General features: G+C 39.5%; 1 protein-coding gene across 2 annotated transcripts in view; it reads right to left on the minus strand.

Moving 5' to 3' along the window:
* Positions 1-16,880, minus strand: part of TNPO3 (transportin 3) — a 79,606-nt gene extending 62,726 nt beyond the window's left edge. The window contains exon 1 of one of the 2 annotated variants that reach the window (XM_088018468.1): positions 16,403-16,880. In XM_088018468.1, the coding sequence (XP_087874594.1) occupies positions 16,403-16,522 (120 nt within the window). In that variant the 5' untranslated portion in view covers positions 16,523-16,880. The remainder of the gene's footprint in view (positions 1-16,402) is intronic. The other variant, XM_028104988.2, reaches the window with a different exon arrangement.
* Between the last annotated feature and the right edge of the window lie 571 nt (positions 16,881-17,451).

Here is a 17,451-nt window from a genome sequence, read left to right on the forward strand (position 1 = left end):
GAATGAGGACTAAAACATTATGATGTCTTAACTGAAGTGACAAAACTTAACATCACCAATAATGGAACAATTTTTTTTTTTTGAGATTTTATTTATTTGAGAGAGAGAGAGAGATAGCGAGAGCAGGAACACAAGCAGGGGGAGAGGGAGAGGGAGAAGCAGGCTTCCCGCCAAGCAGGGAGCCCGATGCGGGGCTCGATCCCAGGACCCTGGGATCATGACCTGAGCCGAAGGCAGACGCTTAACGATTGAGCCACCCAGGTGCCTGGAACAAATTTTTATACTACTCCTGATGTGTTTCACTGAAAACAACAAATTATCAACTGTGTAGTATTCCTCCAAAAAATGTTTTACCTGAATGAAATCAGGAGAAAATGATGAGACAAATCCAAACAGTGGGGCATATTAAAAACAAACAATGGGCCTAGATTTGTTTTTTAGTGTCACTATCATAAAAGAAAAACCAAAATACCCTGAAGAACTAAAAAGACCAACTACAAGCAATGCATTTTCCTTAAATGGATCCTGGATTACGAAAAATAATAAAAAATAAAAGCTATTGGGAAATCTGAATATAGGCTGTGTATTAGATAATACCATTATGCCAAAGTTATATTTCTAGAGTAACAATGGTTTTAGTTTAGAAAAGTGTCCTTGTTCTTGCAAGAAATATGTCAGTGTTTAGGAGTACAGCATTAAAAGGTCTTCAATTTACTTCCACAAGGTTAAAAAAAATACACTCAGAGAAGGACAGAAAGAGAAAGACAGAGAGAAGCAAATGGAACACTGTCAAATTGAGAAGGGCTATCAGTGTTCACTCTACAGTTCTTTCAAGTTGTGAACTTTTCAAAATAAACAGCTGGGAAAAAATTAAGTAGCTGATTAATGTATTAGAAGACAAACTGGAGAATGTCCATTAAGAAATGTAATCTATAAAAAAGAATCAAATGGAAATTCTAAAACTGAAAAATACAGTAACCAAAATTAATAACCGAATGGGGGAAGGGTTAAAACTGCAAATTAGACAACTGAAGATTACTATGCTAGAGACAAATCAAGAGAAAATAATAAGACCGAAGCACAAAATCAAAAGAGACAGAAGGGAAAGAATGGGAAGAATCTGAGTGACATGCGGGACACAGTGAAAAACTTTAACATACATGTAACTGAAATCCTACAAGGAAAAGAAAAAATGGGGCAGAAGCACTACAGATAATGGCTGAGAAATTTCCGAAGTGGTAAAAGACACCAACCCACAGACTTAAGAAGCTCTATAAACCCGAAGGACAGAAAAACCAGACACTAGGCACATCATAATAACACTGTCAAGAAGCCAAAGAGGAGGGACGCCTGGGTGGCGCAGTCGGTTAAATGTCCCAACTCTTCGTTTCGGCTCACGTCATGATCTCCAGGTCATGAGATCGAGCCCTGTATTGGGCTCAGCGCTCAGTGCAGAATCTGGTTAAGACTCTCTCTGTACCCTCACGTGCTCTCTCTCAAATAAATTAATAAATCTTAACAACAACAAAAAAGGCCAAAGAGGAAAATCTAAAGGACAGAGAAAAGAGAAAAGAAGATATATTTTCTTTAAAAGAACAACAATCAGATTGATAGCTGGCTTGTCAACATTAACAACGGGAACCAGTATCTTCAAAGTACTGAAGGAAAATAACTACCAATCAGTTATTTTATACCAACAAAAAACCCTTCCAAAATGTAACAAAATAAGACATTTAAGACCCTAAAGAAAGGGGTGCCTGGCTGACTCAGTTGGTAGACCACCTGGTTTTTGATCCTGGGGTTATGAGTTCAAGCCACACGCTGGGTCTAGTGCTTACTTGCTTGCTTATTCGCTGCTTTGCTTACTTACTTACTAACTAAATAAGATAAATAAACAAAAAATTTTTTAAATAATAGTAAAAGAGAAGAAGACAGTTTATAACCAATATACCCTAAAAGAAGAAAATACTAAAGGGTGTTCTTCACGGAACAGGAAAATAATTCTGGATGGAAACATGGAAATAGGAAGAAATGAAGAGTAATGGAAAGGTTAAGGATGCGAGTATATCTTAATGGACACTGATTATATAAAGTAATATCATCTTGTGGGGTTTAAAACATATAAATAAAAATACCTGAGAGGAGAGACGCCTGGGTGGCTCAACTGGCTAAGTGTCTGCCTTTGGCTCAGGTCATGATCCCAGGGTCCTGGCTGGGATCGAGTCCCCCATCAGGCTCCCTGCTCAGCGGAGAACCTGCTTCTCCCTCTGCCTGCAGCTCCCCCTGCTTGTGTATATGGGCGTGCCCATGCTCGCTCTCTCTGACAGTAAATAAAATCTTTAAAAAAAAAAATACCTGAGAGGAGTTCTACATCTGTCTAAGATGTAGCAAGTCAGAAAGAACACTGCTTTTGAGTTAACAATAAACAAAAGCAAATAAACTACAAAATAACTTCTTAAAATGCATCAGAAAGCTCAGGTCCCAGGGCAACCAAGTAGACTGAAATCTAAAGACAGACCTCCAAGGAGATAGGAGGCGAGTACTGGTTCATCTGTGGCATAACAAATGAGGAAAAGAAACATAGCTCAACATAACCAATTAATAAAAATTCTGCCAAAATTATGAACAAACTGATAAAGTCTGAGCATGGACCAAGCATGAACATGTAAAACCTCTGGGACTCACAGACAAAAGGGGAGTTCACAACCACCTACAGGCTCTTCTCCACAGACCTCCCCCAGATACTCAGGACAAAGATTGGAGATAGGGCAAAAGACCAGAGAAAAACTCCTTTGGTAGGATGATCCTGGACAGGAACCCTCAATGGCATAGAAGGCACAAAAAGCTGATTAGATCCTCTCCCTTACTGAACAAAAGCCTCAAGCTGTGTGGGGGAAGCAAATCTTGTCACCCTCACGGCACAGGTGAAGACCTATTGCTGTTACTGACCAAGAGAAGTCTCCTGACACTGAGGGCAGGGCAAATAAAAGTATCCTGCGCAAGACCTGCCAGATGCAAGGCAAAGCAAGAATGCCTTAGGTGAGATCAGGGTCACTGAGAAAGCCCCACCACTGAGAACAGCGGCACTGGAACTGAGACTATGGTAGACTGGGGCAACAGAGAACATTCCTTTCCTCCACTCACCCACACAAATAACCACTAAACACATCATATTCAAACTCATGAAACACAGAGATAACAAGAAAATATTGGAGGCAGGAATCTTTTTATATTGGCTCTATGACAGCTCAACCGTAGAACTTTGTACTATTATAATTACTCAGGCCTTCATTCATCTTTTCTAATAGACTGTGAGCTCTTTAAAGGTAAAGAACAATTGTAACTACTGTCTACATCTCACAAAATCCTTTGGCCATAAGAGGTACTTAAATAAAGTATTTATTAAATTACTAAATATGAAGCAAAATGACAAGATACTATCATCTCCTAAGTCTGTAACACCTCTTTGCTTTCCCAATCATGAAAAGCCCAACCTTCTACTACACAGCTAAATACTTAAGGATTGGGAATCACCTCTAAGAACAGAACCCAAAATGTACTGCGAGAGAAAGGGCAAGAGAGAATAAGCAAATCAGTTCTTTACAGATAAAGAAAACAAAGGCCGAGAGGATGAGACATTTTTCATTCAGAATCCTCATTTGTAGAACCTCACATGCCTTGCACAGATGGAGCCTTGGTTCTGTTTTATTTTAAATACAGATTTAGTTTTAGCAATGAGAAGAAGCTCAATAATTTCCTAGCTAAAATCTGAAGATTCAGATATTTCAGAAAAAATTCAGTGAAGAGAACCTTAAAATCTCCCTAAAATGGGAATCTTCTGGAATGAACTTACTTTAAAATATTACCAGTACTTCTGAAATAGGAAAAAAGAGAACAGCACTTAACTCCAAGCAACTAAATCACCTATAAAACTTGTATCTTTTAATGCTCATTATGTAATTATCTAGGTTTTTGTTGTTTTGTAACTAAACTAAAAGATAGCTGAATTTCCTAGGACACTTCTATGAGAAACTGGTCTTCAGAAAATTCCCAAACAGGCAGAACCAAAGTGAAAGAGCTGTCCTCTCATTTTAACCACCCTTATTTATCTTGATGCTACCTCACCCACTGGTCAAATGTGCCTCTCTTTTCAAATACTTGTCTTTTAGAGTAAGAATAAAATACAGAGTGATCTCTAAAGAAACGTGGCAAACTTAAATATCACAGCTGCTAAGTAGACTGTCAATGAAAAATTACTTGGGATGATACTGTCAGTACTATATATTAAGGGGTCATAATTTATCAACTTTATTTTGAATTCTAGGACGGTTTAAGAATTGTTGACATCCAAAAACAAATAATCTTGTTTTGGTCACTGAATCATAAAGAAAATGCAACCAAATCCTGATACCCTAGACACTACAGTATATTGCTCATTGTACTTCCCCTTTGCTGAGCTGCAGACAGAAGGAAGATAAGGAAGGAAAAGGGATTCTTGAGAAGGAGAGAATAAAGCACTTACACTTCATAGGACTTTCTAGCCACAGATGCCAGGTGCTACCCACTGAAATCCAGGCTTGGACTAAGCTCCACATTTCTGAAAGGACCATCTCAACCGAAGCCTGGGGCTCAGAGTCAGCAGGAGGAAGCTGCAGCTCCCACCAGCAGCACATTTCAAAGAGGCTGCAACAAGAGAACATTTTCCATTTAAGCATCTAATTCCAATCTTCCATTTCACAAAGCAGTAGCAGAACAGGCCTTTACATCAGTCTTTTCAAAAGATATTTCCATGACTATGTGATGAATATGAAGCAGGCTATGGCCCAGCAATCCTTTCACTAACATACTCTTAAGTCTTTCATTATACTTCACAGCAAATCCTAAAAGTACTTGCCCTTTCCTTTTCTTTAATGGTGCTCTGTTGCTCCAAGACTCACTTCTACACCAACAGTTCTAAAACTGCCGAATCAACCTAAATCACCGAGCAGACAGGCTGTCAACAAAGCAAGCACACACCCAGATAGGAGCCTAAGGATTCATTAGCTGCCAAGAACTGGAAGCGGATTAAAGCTGCTAGTTAATCCTACAAAAAACTGCTCAAATTAAGCAGAATTACTTAAAATACTTCACTGAGGACAGAAGAGCTCTGGCAAAAAGAAAATGAGGTTCTGGAAATACAAACAGTTCAGTGAAATTTGAAAAATAACATAAAAGTATCAGGTTGCTGTAGTTTTTTAAGCATTTCAATTAGTGAATGATATATTTATTAAAGACTTTTAAAGATTTACAGTATATTGGGGGAAGAGACTAAGACAGAGTAAAAAAATAAAACAAAACCCCCCAAAAAACTATCAGTCCAAGAACAAAAGCTTTAGAGATATACCCTGTAACAACGTGGTAGAGCTAGAAAACGAGAATTTCCCAAATCAAGAAAAAAAAATCATTCCCATGAGACAGACTAAAAAAAAGAGTAAGTCTAATTTACCTGAAACAGAGAAAGTAACTTTTTAATTTGGTCAACTATCTTATCTTGAAAATTATATTTTTCAAAATAACTTGTTTTGTAAGATGGCCTGAAATGCAGAAACCATGATGAAATGAACTTAAGTTAAAACTTTCACCACAGCAGTGATAAGTAAACGCCCATCTCCAAAAGCAGAGTGTAAATGAAAAACAGTCATATAAAGCCCCTAGCAGGCTCCCATACCCACAGAATACTCTTGTGCGCATTAAGTAACTTTTCTAGAAGCAAAAAGGCTCCTTTATAGAGACAAATCAGCCAACTTAAACATTTTCACAGCCATCTCCATAACAATTGAATAAATAATTAAAAGGGAGATAACTATTTCCCTTATAGGAGGGTAGAGATTCCTAGCTAAAAATAATTCTTTACAAGATCATTAAGCTATTCAAAGTCCATGAGAAATTTCCAAACACTTTTCAAGTCAACTTTCAGAAGACTGTAGAACCCACATGCACTGTTCTATCTTGATTTCAATGAAGGCAATCAGTAAGACCAAATGACAGCACTGAATCCTGTGGCCACCTCAGTTTCTGATGAGATCCCCATGTTTCTGGGACAAGCATTTTTGAAAAATCCTAAATCCTAATGAACTCTGTCAAATGAAATTTGGCTCAAATTTATGACTGTCAGTCACGCATAATACGGTCCTGAGAAATCCTGCCAAAATATTTTCATGACAAGTGTAAAAAATCCCTATCCAAATTTAAAATCCTCAATGACCTAAGTAGGTGAACATGAACCTCAAGAATGGCCCTGAAAAAAGATAAATAAATCTGGATCCATAAAATCAACTTTGTCTGGGAGTGACTGAAGCATGCATTCCTTGGTAATCACTTTGCTTGCTGTGGGCCTTACTAATTATACTAGGCAGTCCTATTTTAAAAGCAGAAAATGCCAACCTTGAAACCATTTGAAACAAAGCCAAGGTAAGTACTTCCTAAAAGCCAAAAATATAGAAAACCTATTTCCTTTAGTCACTGGTCTCTATTCCTGCCCATCTGAGCCAAGTTTTATAACAACTCATACAAACCAGAAGAATGAGAATAGTCTCAGACATATTAAGCATATGTTAACACTATGCTGAAGATTCAAGTTTTTCAATCTTATAGGAATGTGAAATGTCTAGCTTAAAATATTGTATAAAAAAAAAGCATCAAAGTGTTAGAAAACTCTGAAACCTTATGTAAAAAACCCATATATTTTCACGTCTAATTCTAAGTACTTTCTTCTGTTCTGGAGCCATTTAAATAGTATTATACATGTCTGAAACAGAAAACAATGAATACAGAGGAAAAACTGAAAAGAACTGTGCTACGGGCTTGAGAAAAAATAGGTAAAATACATAATGAAAACTCCATTAACAGAAAATTTCTTACCAAAAGAAAAAAACCACATTTCATAATATTGTCATTTTGGAAACTCTACCAGAAAGGAAAGTTAAGTCAATATTTTTAAGGAGTTCTACACGCCAAACACTACAATATTTTCCCCTTTAGCAGCACTATGAACTTCCAGTAACGAGAAATAAAGCTTCTGTCTGAGACTTCACCTGTACAGCAGTAAAACACTCTCTGTTAGTTACTTCAGTACCAGGGTACAAGCTAGAAAAATACAAGAGAGGTAATCTGAGCAATCTCAACTTCGTATGAATTAAATTTGTTTTCAAGTTCAACAGAGCTTAAAATTCTATAAAATCTGGAAAACAGGGCGCCTGGGTGGCTCAGTTGGTTAAGCGACTGCCTTTCGCTCAGGTCATGATCCTGGAGTCCCGGGATCGAGTCCCACATCGGGCTCCCTGCTCGGCAGGGAGTCTGCTTCTCCCTCTGACCCTCCCCCTTCTCGTGCTCTCTCTCATTCTCTTTCTCAAATAAATAAGTAAAATCTTTAAAAAAAAAAAAAAATCTGGAAAACAGTATGGCAGTCCCTTAAAACAAAAAAAACAAGCAGCATTGCCATATAACCAGCAATTCCCTTTCTGGATATATACTCAGAAGAAGTGAAAGCAGGGCCTCCAAAAGGTATTTGTACGCCCATGGTCACAACAACATTATCTGCAATAGCCAAAAGGTAGAAGCAACCCAAGTGTTCATTGACAGATGAGTGGATAAACAAAATGTGGTACATACGTTATTATTCAGCCTTAAAAGGGGATGAAATTCTGAAAATGATACACCATAGATGAACCCCGAGGACATTATGCTATGTGAATAAGCCAGTCACGAAAGTTCAAATACAGTATGATTCCATTTACATGAGGTACCTAGAGTAGTGAAATTCACAAAGATAGAAAGCAAGTTGCTAGGGGCTGGGGGACGGGGAGGGAAAAATGGGGAGTTAACTGTGTTTAATAGGCAGAGTTTCAGTTTTACAAGATGAAAAAGTTTGGAGATGGATGGTGATAATGGATGCACAACAACATAAATGTATTTAAACCCATTAATCTGTACACTTTAAAATGGTTAAATGGTGAGTTTTATGTTATGTATATTTTACTGCAATTTTAAAAAAGGAATGATCGTGAATGAACCTTAAAGACATTATGCTAAGTGAAATAAGATACAAAAGTACAAATAGTATATGATTCTACTTATACAAGGTATCTGGATAGTCAAATTCATAGAGACAAAAAGTCGAATGGTGCTGCCAGGGGCTGGAGAGAAGAGGGAATGGAGAGTTATTTAATAGGTATAGAGTTTTAGTCTGGGAAGATGAAAAAGTTCTAGAGACCAGCGGGGGTGATGGCTGCACAACGACATGAATGTACCTCATGCCACTGAATTGTATACCTAAAAATGGTTATTTATGTTATGAATATTTTACCACAATAAAAAAAATCTATGCAATCTATTTTCCATTTTCTTTATAGACATCAGTGCAATCAACATGAAAAAAAAATGAACTATCTGGAAAGCTTTGGAAGAAAACTGTGTTATAATTAGAAAATGCAGCACTGCCCTGATAATTTTATATCCTGAATCGCACTACCAACTTTGGTCCAAGGCCTGGGAAGACAAGAAATAAACTAATCCAAACATGGATGAAAGCCACTGGCTAACAGACTACCATGCCAACATAAATACCATCACAAATTCTCATTCATAGTCTCCAACAAACACATGAAATGTCTATATGTGCACTGTCCAAGACTTGGAATGTGGCAAGTAAGGAACTGATTTTAACTTTTATTTAATTTTAATTAATTTAAGTAGTCACAACAGCCATCTGGCTAATGGCTACCATATTAGATGACACAGCCAGATTGCTGAACTCTGGAATAAAGATCTCTGGTTTTTATCATTTATGTGTTGCCAGTTTCCAGCAATGCAAGGCATACAGTAGTCCTGTTCGTTGAATTAACTGATCCACAAAATTTGTAGATGAATATTTTCTCTTTTCTAGAAAGCTCTCCTTTCAAAAGCATGTCATGTTTTAAGAGTCACTTAACTGAAGGATGAAAGCATAAGCATAAAAAAAGCCCAGATTTTCAGATATGTCAAGTCAATAACTGCAATTGCTAAAAGAAAAACCAAAGACCCTAGATTTTTTTAACTAGGCTAAAGAATCAAGAAATTCCAGAGAGGAAAATTATTAAGAAAGAAATCTGAAGCTGAAATTCCATGATCCATGACTTTCCTGATAGGATATTTAGAAGAAAATTCCTAAGGATACGTGACAAACCAAACATGACAATGTCAACTTAGTCCATCAGAGCATGCTTTGATTGCTTTTTATGATTTCATCATTCCATTTCAGTTTCCAGACTCAACTATAAAATTTTTGAGCTAACCTCTGACCCACAGATTGTCTCTATAAAAGTAGTCTCCTTATAATCTAAATTACAAACTTAGAAGAAATGTGTAGCATAATTCATTAGCTGTATAAAGAGATGGTCTTTCCTTCTATTGCTTGCTTTCTACACCATCTACTCATTTGGGTTACCAGAAGTGGACAAAGTGTTCAGAACAGTTCACTGATAGGCTTCCTTTAAGATCTGTCTCAAAATAACTTGCTTTATTTTAAAAAACTTTGGATATCAGTGATACCTGCCTATCACATAAATCAAAACCATGGCTGTAGGTTGTTTCCAAGAATTTTGTCAGGAAAAAAAAAGCTTAGAGTAATGAATATAGATTCGTTGGCAAATGGCTGTTTTATATAAATATTAGAGAAAGAGAAAAGATGCTAACTCATAGCATGGACTAAACCTTATCTAAATTACACCTTTAAACCAAATCAATTGTTACCAGGTCATTAGAATTCTACTAAATGGCTTTAAGATTAGTAAAGTGAAAGTTAGAGGGAAGTGATATGTTTTTTCAAAATGTGTATTCTTCTGGGGTGCCTGGGTGGCTTAGTTCTTAAGCGTCTGCCTTCAGCTAGGGTCATGATCCCAGGGTCCTGGGGATAGGGCCCCACATGGGAGCCCGCTTCTCCCTCCCCCACTCCCCCAGTTTGTGTTCCCTTTCTCGCTGTGTCTGTCAAATAAATAAATAAAACATTTTTTAAAAAATGTGTATTCTTCAAAATGGTTTTCAAACAAACTAGGCACATTCGTTCCTTAACAACAAACTTGAAATTAAAACACTATGCCTGTTACTACACTAGAACAGACTTTTAGTCTGTACTTAGTGACTACCTCGAGAAAGCCTTATTGAGTCAAAAAGTTCCTCTCCTTTCCTGTACCCAAGGCTTTTAAAGAATAAAATGAGGGCAATATAAATTTATCTCACAAAGGTTGTTTTTTTTTCAAAGATTTTATTTATTTATTTGAGAAAGAGCAAGAGAGAGCAAAAGTGGAAGGGAGAGGGAGAAGCAGACTCCCTGCTGGGCTGATACCAGGACCCTGAGATCATGACCTGAACTGAAGGCAGACTCTTAACCAATTAAGCCACCCCGGTGCCCCTCACAAAGTTTGTTTAAAAAAAAAAAAAGGGATGGAGGGGCGCCTGGGTGGTTCAGTTGGTTAAGCAACTGCCTTCGGCTCAAGTCACAATCCCATGACCCTGGGATCGAGCCTTGCATCGGGCTCCCTGCTGGGCAGGGAGCCTGCTTCTCCCTCTCCCTCTGCCACTCCCACTGCTTGTGCTCTCCTGCTCTCTGTCAAATAAATAAAATCTTTAAAAAAATAAATAAATAAGGATGGAAAGCCTCAAAACAGAACATCACACGAGGCTGAATAATATTATTTTAAATTACCCATGGGTATGGTAGAGAGAGGCAGCAAAAAAAATTTGAGATATCCAACTATCCCTTCGTATTCATTCAACACACATTTTTTTTTTAAGATTTTATTTACTTATTTCTGCGAGAGGGAGAGCAGGAGCAGGGGAAGGAACAGAGGGAGAGGGACAAGCAGACTCCACACTGAGCGTGGGGCCTGATGTGGGTCCCTGAGATCATGACCTGAGCAGAAACCAAGAGTCAAACGCTTAATCTACTAAGCCGCCACCCAGGTGCCCCTCAACACACATTTTTAAGAACCTTTGTGTCAGGAACCTTGGTCACTGCTTTCTTAATAACCATTAAATTATTCCCTCAACTGTATCATATAAGCAAATAAAATGATTCTACAGTCTAACAGGGGGAACAAAACAGATTTTCAAAAAGGTAAAAAAAATTACAAATGCAATTATATAAAGTGCTCTAGGTGTTCAGTGGAGGCAGAAATGATTTTCATTTGAAGAGAATCAGTTAAGACTTCAAGGAGAAAGAATTTAGGCTGGGCTTTGAAAAGATTGGTTAGTTTCTTCATTTGAAGACAAGACTGGGAAAGAGTAAAACCACAGAAGTATGAAAGAATTAAAGAAATAACAAAATTGGACAGAGAAAGCATTCTCTACCACCTCCCTTCTCCCTCTCCACCATAACCATTTGCTTACTATGGGAAATACTACCGCTGTATGAATGCTGATGGGAAAGACGCAGTAAAGGGGGAGTCTGAAGATGCAAGTGAGAGGATAACCAAAAGATCAAGGTTCCTAAGAATTCAGAAAATGGATGCAGAGCACCTAGACCTGACAGGAGAAGGGAGAAGCAGTTGGCTACACCTATGCTGAAGTTATACCAAATCAGAGGTGAAGGGCTGATGGTACAGTATATTTATGAAAATTACTAGAATGATAGACCTTGTAATCCAAATTAGATAGAGAAAAGTAAGACAAGACCTAACGAAGAAACAATAGGAGCCAGTCAACTGAATAAGGTTTTGATGAAATTCAAGAACTAATTCGGGGATTTGTTTAACATGACTGAACTGATTGAATACATTTGTTTGCCCATGGGTCCCTTCCAAAAATCTACTAAAATCAGAGTAAAGAGATTTTTTAAAATGGGGGGGGGTGTTCCATAAGGACAAAAAGAATGGAAACATGACTGATATTAACAAAACTGTGAAAACTAGAATGCTTATTGAGGAGTTAACTGTCTTAGCAGGTCTGAAAAAGTTGAAACTTTTTCAGAGGAAGGACGGGATAAGAAACGGAAAGCCAAGGGGGCAAAATGATTCACGTTGCAAAATCTCAGTGAATTTAAAGTACCAAGTACAAGAATTAAAAGGTACACCTGAAGGCAGATGCACAGGTGGAAGAAAAAACATAGGAGTGGGTTCAAAATCTGTAATAAGCAGTTAGACTGAGTGGCCAGGCTACTATCCTCCCACCGTCACAGAAGACTCAAGATTTACTTTGGAAAGACTGATACAGAAGGACTCTGCACTCTTGGCCAATAGACTCACCTAAGGACAAGAATATCATACTGAAAATATATTAAATTAAAGCCTACATACTGGGGCACCCGGGTGGCTCAGTCGGTTAAGCATCTGCCTTTGGCTCCAGTCGTGATCCCAGGGTTCTGGGATTGAGTCCCGCATCGGGCTCCCTGCTCCGTGGAGAGCCTGCTTCTCCCTCTGCCTCTGCCTCTCTCTCTCTCTCTCTCATGAATTAATAAATAAAATCTTTATATAGGCTGAACACTGAAAATGTAATTTGTTGATTTCAAGTAATGTTGATGGTTTGCAACGTAGCTATAATATATGGCAACAAGTCGTTACAAGTCTTGATGTCATAGCTGCCATGATAAAGCCTAGTCTCTAGATCTTGATTTCTAAATACTGTTATTCAATAAAGAAACTGTAGGTCTTTAAAAATAAATAAATAAATAAATAAATAAATAAATAAATAAAATCTTTAAAAATAAATAAATAAAGCCTACATACATCGTGGTAAGATCCATTCCCTGGTTCATTCTCCCACCTGCACTGGCAGCCCCATTTATATCCAAAGGATTGCTCTCAGGATAAAAGTGGTCCAAGAAAAAAGACCAACAGAAATATGAGAGAAGGGGTAAAGGTTCCCTTCTCAATTAGCCATCAAATGAGGGAGTAATCCAAGAAAAGATCATGGGATCCAGGATTCAATGCATCTAACACAAGAAAGAGAATGTAATTCCCTAGGAGGCTTAGAGATCCCAGGACAATAATTATGCAACAGACCTGGAGAATAACAAGGTCAGATCGAGCAGGAAGATAGAGCCCTTTAGGGAGAGGTTTTCTTCTACCAAAAAAGGAAAGAGATTACCAATCTGAACATACTAAGAGGATATTTACATACTCAGAGGGTTTTGAACAAATTATTACAGATATACAGAAAATGAAGTAAATGTGAAAGAAAGAAAAAGGTAATGACTACCACCAGAAAAAAAAAGTTGCACAAAAAAGGAAAAATTACCATGTTATATATGCTATGTGGTTCACAATGTGTGTTGTGTATATTTAACAAAAACTGATATAACTATGTTTAGAGAGATGCAACAGAAGATGGAGGGAGCCCAAATCCTCATCTTTCACAGAAGAAAGTCTAAACATAACTGCTCTTTACATCCTAGGACTTTTTCTTGTAAAATCCATTTTATAACTTTTTAAAGTTTTAAAAGTTTATTTTAAAATATTTTAAGTTTTAAAAATACAACTACATGGGGTGCCTGGGTGGCTCAGTCATTAAGCGTCTGCCTTCAGCTCAGGTGATGATCCCAGGGTCCTGGGATCAAGCAAGCCCCGCATCGGGCTCCCTGTTCCGTGGGAGGCCTGCTTCTCCCTGCTTGTGTTTCCTCTCTCGCTGTGTCTCTCTCTGTCAAATAAATAAAATCTTAAAAATATATATATATATTTTTTTTGGGGGGGGTGTTTTTGTTTTTTTTATTGAGAGAGGGAGCATGTGAGTGAGAGGTCGGGGAACTAGGAGAGAGAGAATCTTAAGCAGGCTCCCTGCCCAGTGCAGAGCCCCACACAGGGGCAGGATCTCACCATCCTGAGATCATGACCTGAGCCAAAATCAAGAGTTGGACGCTTAACCAACTGAGCCACCCAAGTGCCCCATAACTTTTTAATTTTGATAGAAATTAAAATCATAGATTTCAAAAAATGCCTACTATATAAGGTTACTTGAATCCCTAAGCAGCAAACTAGAAGAGTGGGTTGTGATTAGAGCAGATATCTGAGTTAGTGATGTGGGGGGCTGGTAACTTTTTTTTAAAGTGGGCTCCACACCAATGTAGAGCCCAACATGAGTTTTAAACTCACCACCCTGAGATAAAGACCTGAGCTTAACCAACTGAACCAGCCAGGCACTCCCCCGCTTTTATTTTAAGTAAGCTCTATACCAACATGGGTCTTGAACTCATGATTGCAAGATCAAGAGCCACATACTCTATCTACCAACTGAGCCAGCCAGGCACCCCAGGCTGGTGACTTTTTAATAATGACAAGATTCAGGTTGTGACTGTGTGACCATGTAGCTGAGTTAGCGACTTGAGGATTGGTGGCTTTTTAGTAATGGAAAGATCCAAGATGTGACAGCGTGACCATGAGGCTGAGAAAAAGAGGTAAGGGAATTAAGGGGCTGAAATGTCAGCTGAGCTGTGAATCCTGATGCCGAAGTTGCCTAAAAATGATGTGTTTTTAGGTCCACTTTTCCACCCTTCCCTACTGCTTTTTGCCCCACTATGCTGACCTATATGGACTATATCAACTGGTTCCGGTTGTCCCCTAGCTTTTGTTTGGGTTTGCCCAAAGAAGAATCCCAGGAGTTTAGGGGAATAAGGTCAATATATTTATTCCTCCAGCCCATCTCCTCTCAAGGCAGCCAACTCCACACTTTCCTTCAGAGTTCAAGTAACTACTCCCTCTCCTATTCCTTCCTGCCTATGGATGTTAATTAGTTTGGCTACAGGTTACTTCATTATCTCTTGTGGTACCACATTATACCAGCACCTTTATAAACAATACTTTTAGCAAATAAGCCCTCCTTGAACTATTCTATTACAAGTGTGCCATCTGTTCCTTTTGGGACCCTTACTGTAAATAGTAATAATGATGATAAATGTAAGGTTGTAACAGATGGTAGTGGAAAGTAAGAAGAGTGACTACCATTTAAATAACAATTACTAACATATTTTAAACTCTGGGTTCCAAGAACTTTTCTAAGTTCTTTGCAGATATCAACTCATTTAGTCATCACAAATATACTATGTGGCAAGCAGAGATTTTTGCCTGGTTCATTTGCATATACCAAAGCCTAGCACAGTTGTGGTACAGGGTAAGCACACAAATATTTATTTTAAAATACACACAACAAAAAGCAAGTTTAGTAGGGAAGAGATGACTTTTAGTATGATGTATCAGATTTATAACTCCCCAAAAACTAAACACTAAATAAGAGCACATGTGAATGATTTCCTTGTGGAGCCTACAGTGAGTCTTATTCCTTTATCTTTTCCCATGAGTTTATCCAGAACTTGGGATCCCCAAATTTTTAAATGTAATATCTAAAGCCAAAGTTGCAAAATTTTAAATATTTATTACGCACTTGCAGCCCAGAGTCTCATTTAGAAGGGCAGAGCACCTTTAAGTATCAGTTACTAGTTTTAAAAAAGAAAGGGGAGGGGGGAGAAAGGGGAAGGAGTAAACTTTAAAAATATGCTTGGGAATATAAAATTCAAAAGTAAGAAAGGTAAAGTCAGCAAGATCACCAAGTATACACACACACACACACACAGAAATAAAGCACAGAAAAAGTGAGTATGAAATTTAGAGGAAAGTTAAGACACGTGAATTAAAGAATGCAGAAATACAATAGGTCTAACAGGCTGAAATTAAACCCCTAACTGGATGTCCACACAGTCATATGGAATAATCAAGGCAGCTATGGATACCAGTATCTTATAAAGAACCTAAAGTCAAGGAAAAAACAAGGTGAGGGAACAAATATGCAGCAAGATGTGAACTAACTGCAAGAATTTTCAACTGGTATTTTTCTCTTTACATCACGTTGTACTCCCAAACACGGTGGAAATTCGCCTGTAAAAGAATCTAGAACCCTGAGAAGTTTCGAGAATAATAGATTCAAACTATCACTGTTACTTAATGAAAAATCAGTAAGACACACTAAGGTGCAAGGCTGCGACTGGGATGGAATTGCCAGACGCGAACACTGGGACACCGAAAGGAGACGGATAAAGCACCCGTTAAGTGGAAGATGGAGAAACACTGGGACTGGATTTGAAGGAAGACTAAACGCGAAAGCAGGGCCTAAGAAGCAAGTAGCAAGCGTAAAACTTAAACAGGACCAGATCGATACCACAAGCGAGTACGGGACCTACAAATCTGATTGTACGGGGTGGGGAAAGGGCCAGTTCGCGACCGACCAGCAGCGACTAGTTTCCGAAAAGCGGCGTAAATGTAGCCTCGCAGCCCCACCCCGCGGCAGCAGCTCCTCCCTAAGGAGCATCTCACGAGGCCAACCGCCCGGCTCAGGATCCAGCTCGAGCCTAGGTCCCACCCCGCCCTTGCCCCGCGGCGCAGAACGGCCTCTGTGGGCCCCTCACCGAACGCTGCAGCTCTCCAAGCCAAAACGAGGCGCGCTCCTTTCCGCTGGGATCTGGGTCGTGGTAAAGCGCCTGCACTGCCTGGTATACGAGCTGCAAAGTCGGCTTTGCCCCTTCCATGGTGGTGGCAGTGGTAGCGACAGCGACGGCTCTGGCTGTTCTCCCGAGGCTTCTCCGGTTGCTCCGCCTTCAAGCTTCCTCACTGTGTCGGCCACGGCCGCTCCCTGACTGGCGCCATCTCCTCTTTGGCCGTTACCAGGGCAGAGGGGTTCCCGTGGAAGTTGCCCCCGCGGAAACAGAGGTTAGATTGTATTCGGGTTCCTGGCTTTTTTCCCTATCCTCTCACTAGACTCCAGACTTCTGAGTTCAGACGCCGATGCTCGCCTCTTCACCCACTGAATTGCCTTCAGAAGTCTGTCACCGCACCACACAAACCACGCAGTGTACTTCAGCCGCGTTAGCCCGGACCGGAAGTCGCAGCACCGATACCTTTGGCACACTTCCGCCCGGTGCGGCGCAAACGGCCTTCTTCCCGGCACGCCTCCTCCTGTCTCCCCGCCCCCTCCCGGAAGTGGCCCTGCCGAGCCGGGAGCGGGGAAGAGGCAGTCGGTTGTGGTTCTCTCCGTTACTTGCGTACGATTGGAGCAATAGGACCAGTGCGTTCCATACCTGAGCTGCTCTTCTCTCCTTGGCAGTGGGTCCAAGGTCTTTCCAACCCCCTTAGGACTTCTCCATTCCTATCCAGGGAATCCCTTCTGACGCCCGTGGACAAGGCGCCTCAATTCAACTGTCCGTGCAGTGTCCACCGTACTGCAAATGCAAAGATGACTGAAGACAGGGTTTCTGTGCTGACTCTGGTGGATGAGACAGACACGTAATGTACAAGTAATGTACAAAACTGAAATATGTGCCACACTGGGATGAACCCCAAATGCCTACAATCTGTGCTCAGCCCGTTGTCTACTAAGTTCTTAACCCAACAAGGTATTTTATTCTATTGCTCAGGACACTCTGAATTCCATGGTATTTACATACATCTTTAGGATCAT

This window comes from Eumetopias jubatus, unplaced genomic scaffold (assembly GCF_037043125.1).
Source record: "Eumetopias jubatus isolate StellerSeaLion01/CBP00866 unplaced genomic scaffold, mEumJub1_p1.0 scaffold_14, whole genome shotgun sequence".
Classification (NCBI taxonomy): Eukaryota; Metazoa; Chordata; class Mammalia; order Carnivora; family Otariidae; genus Eumetopias; species Eumetopias jubatus.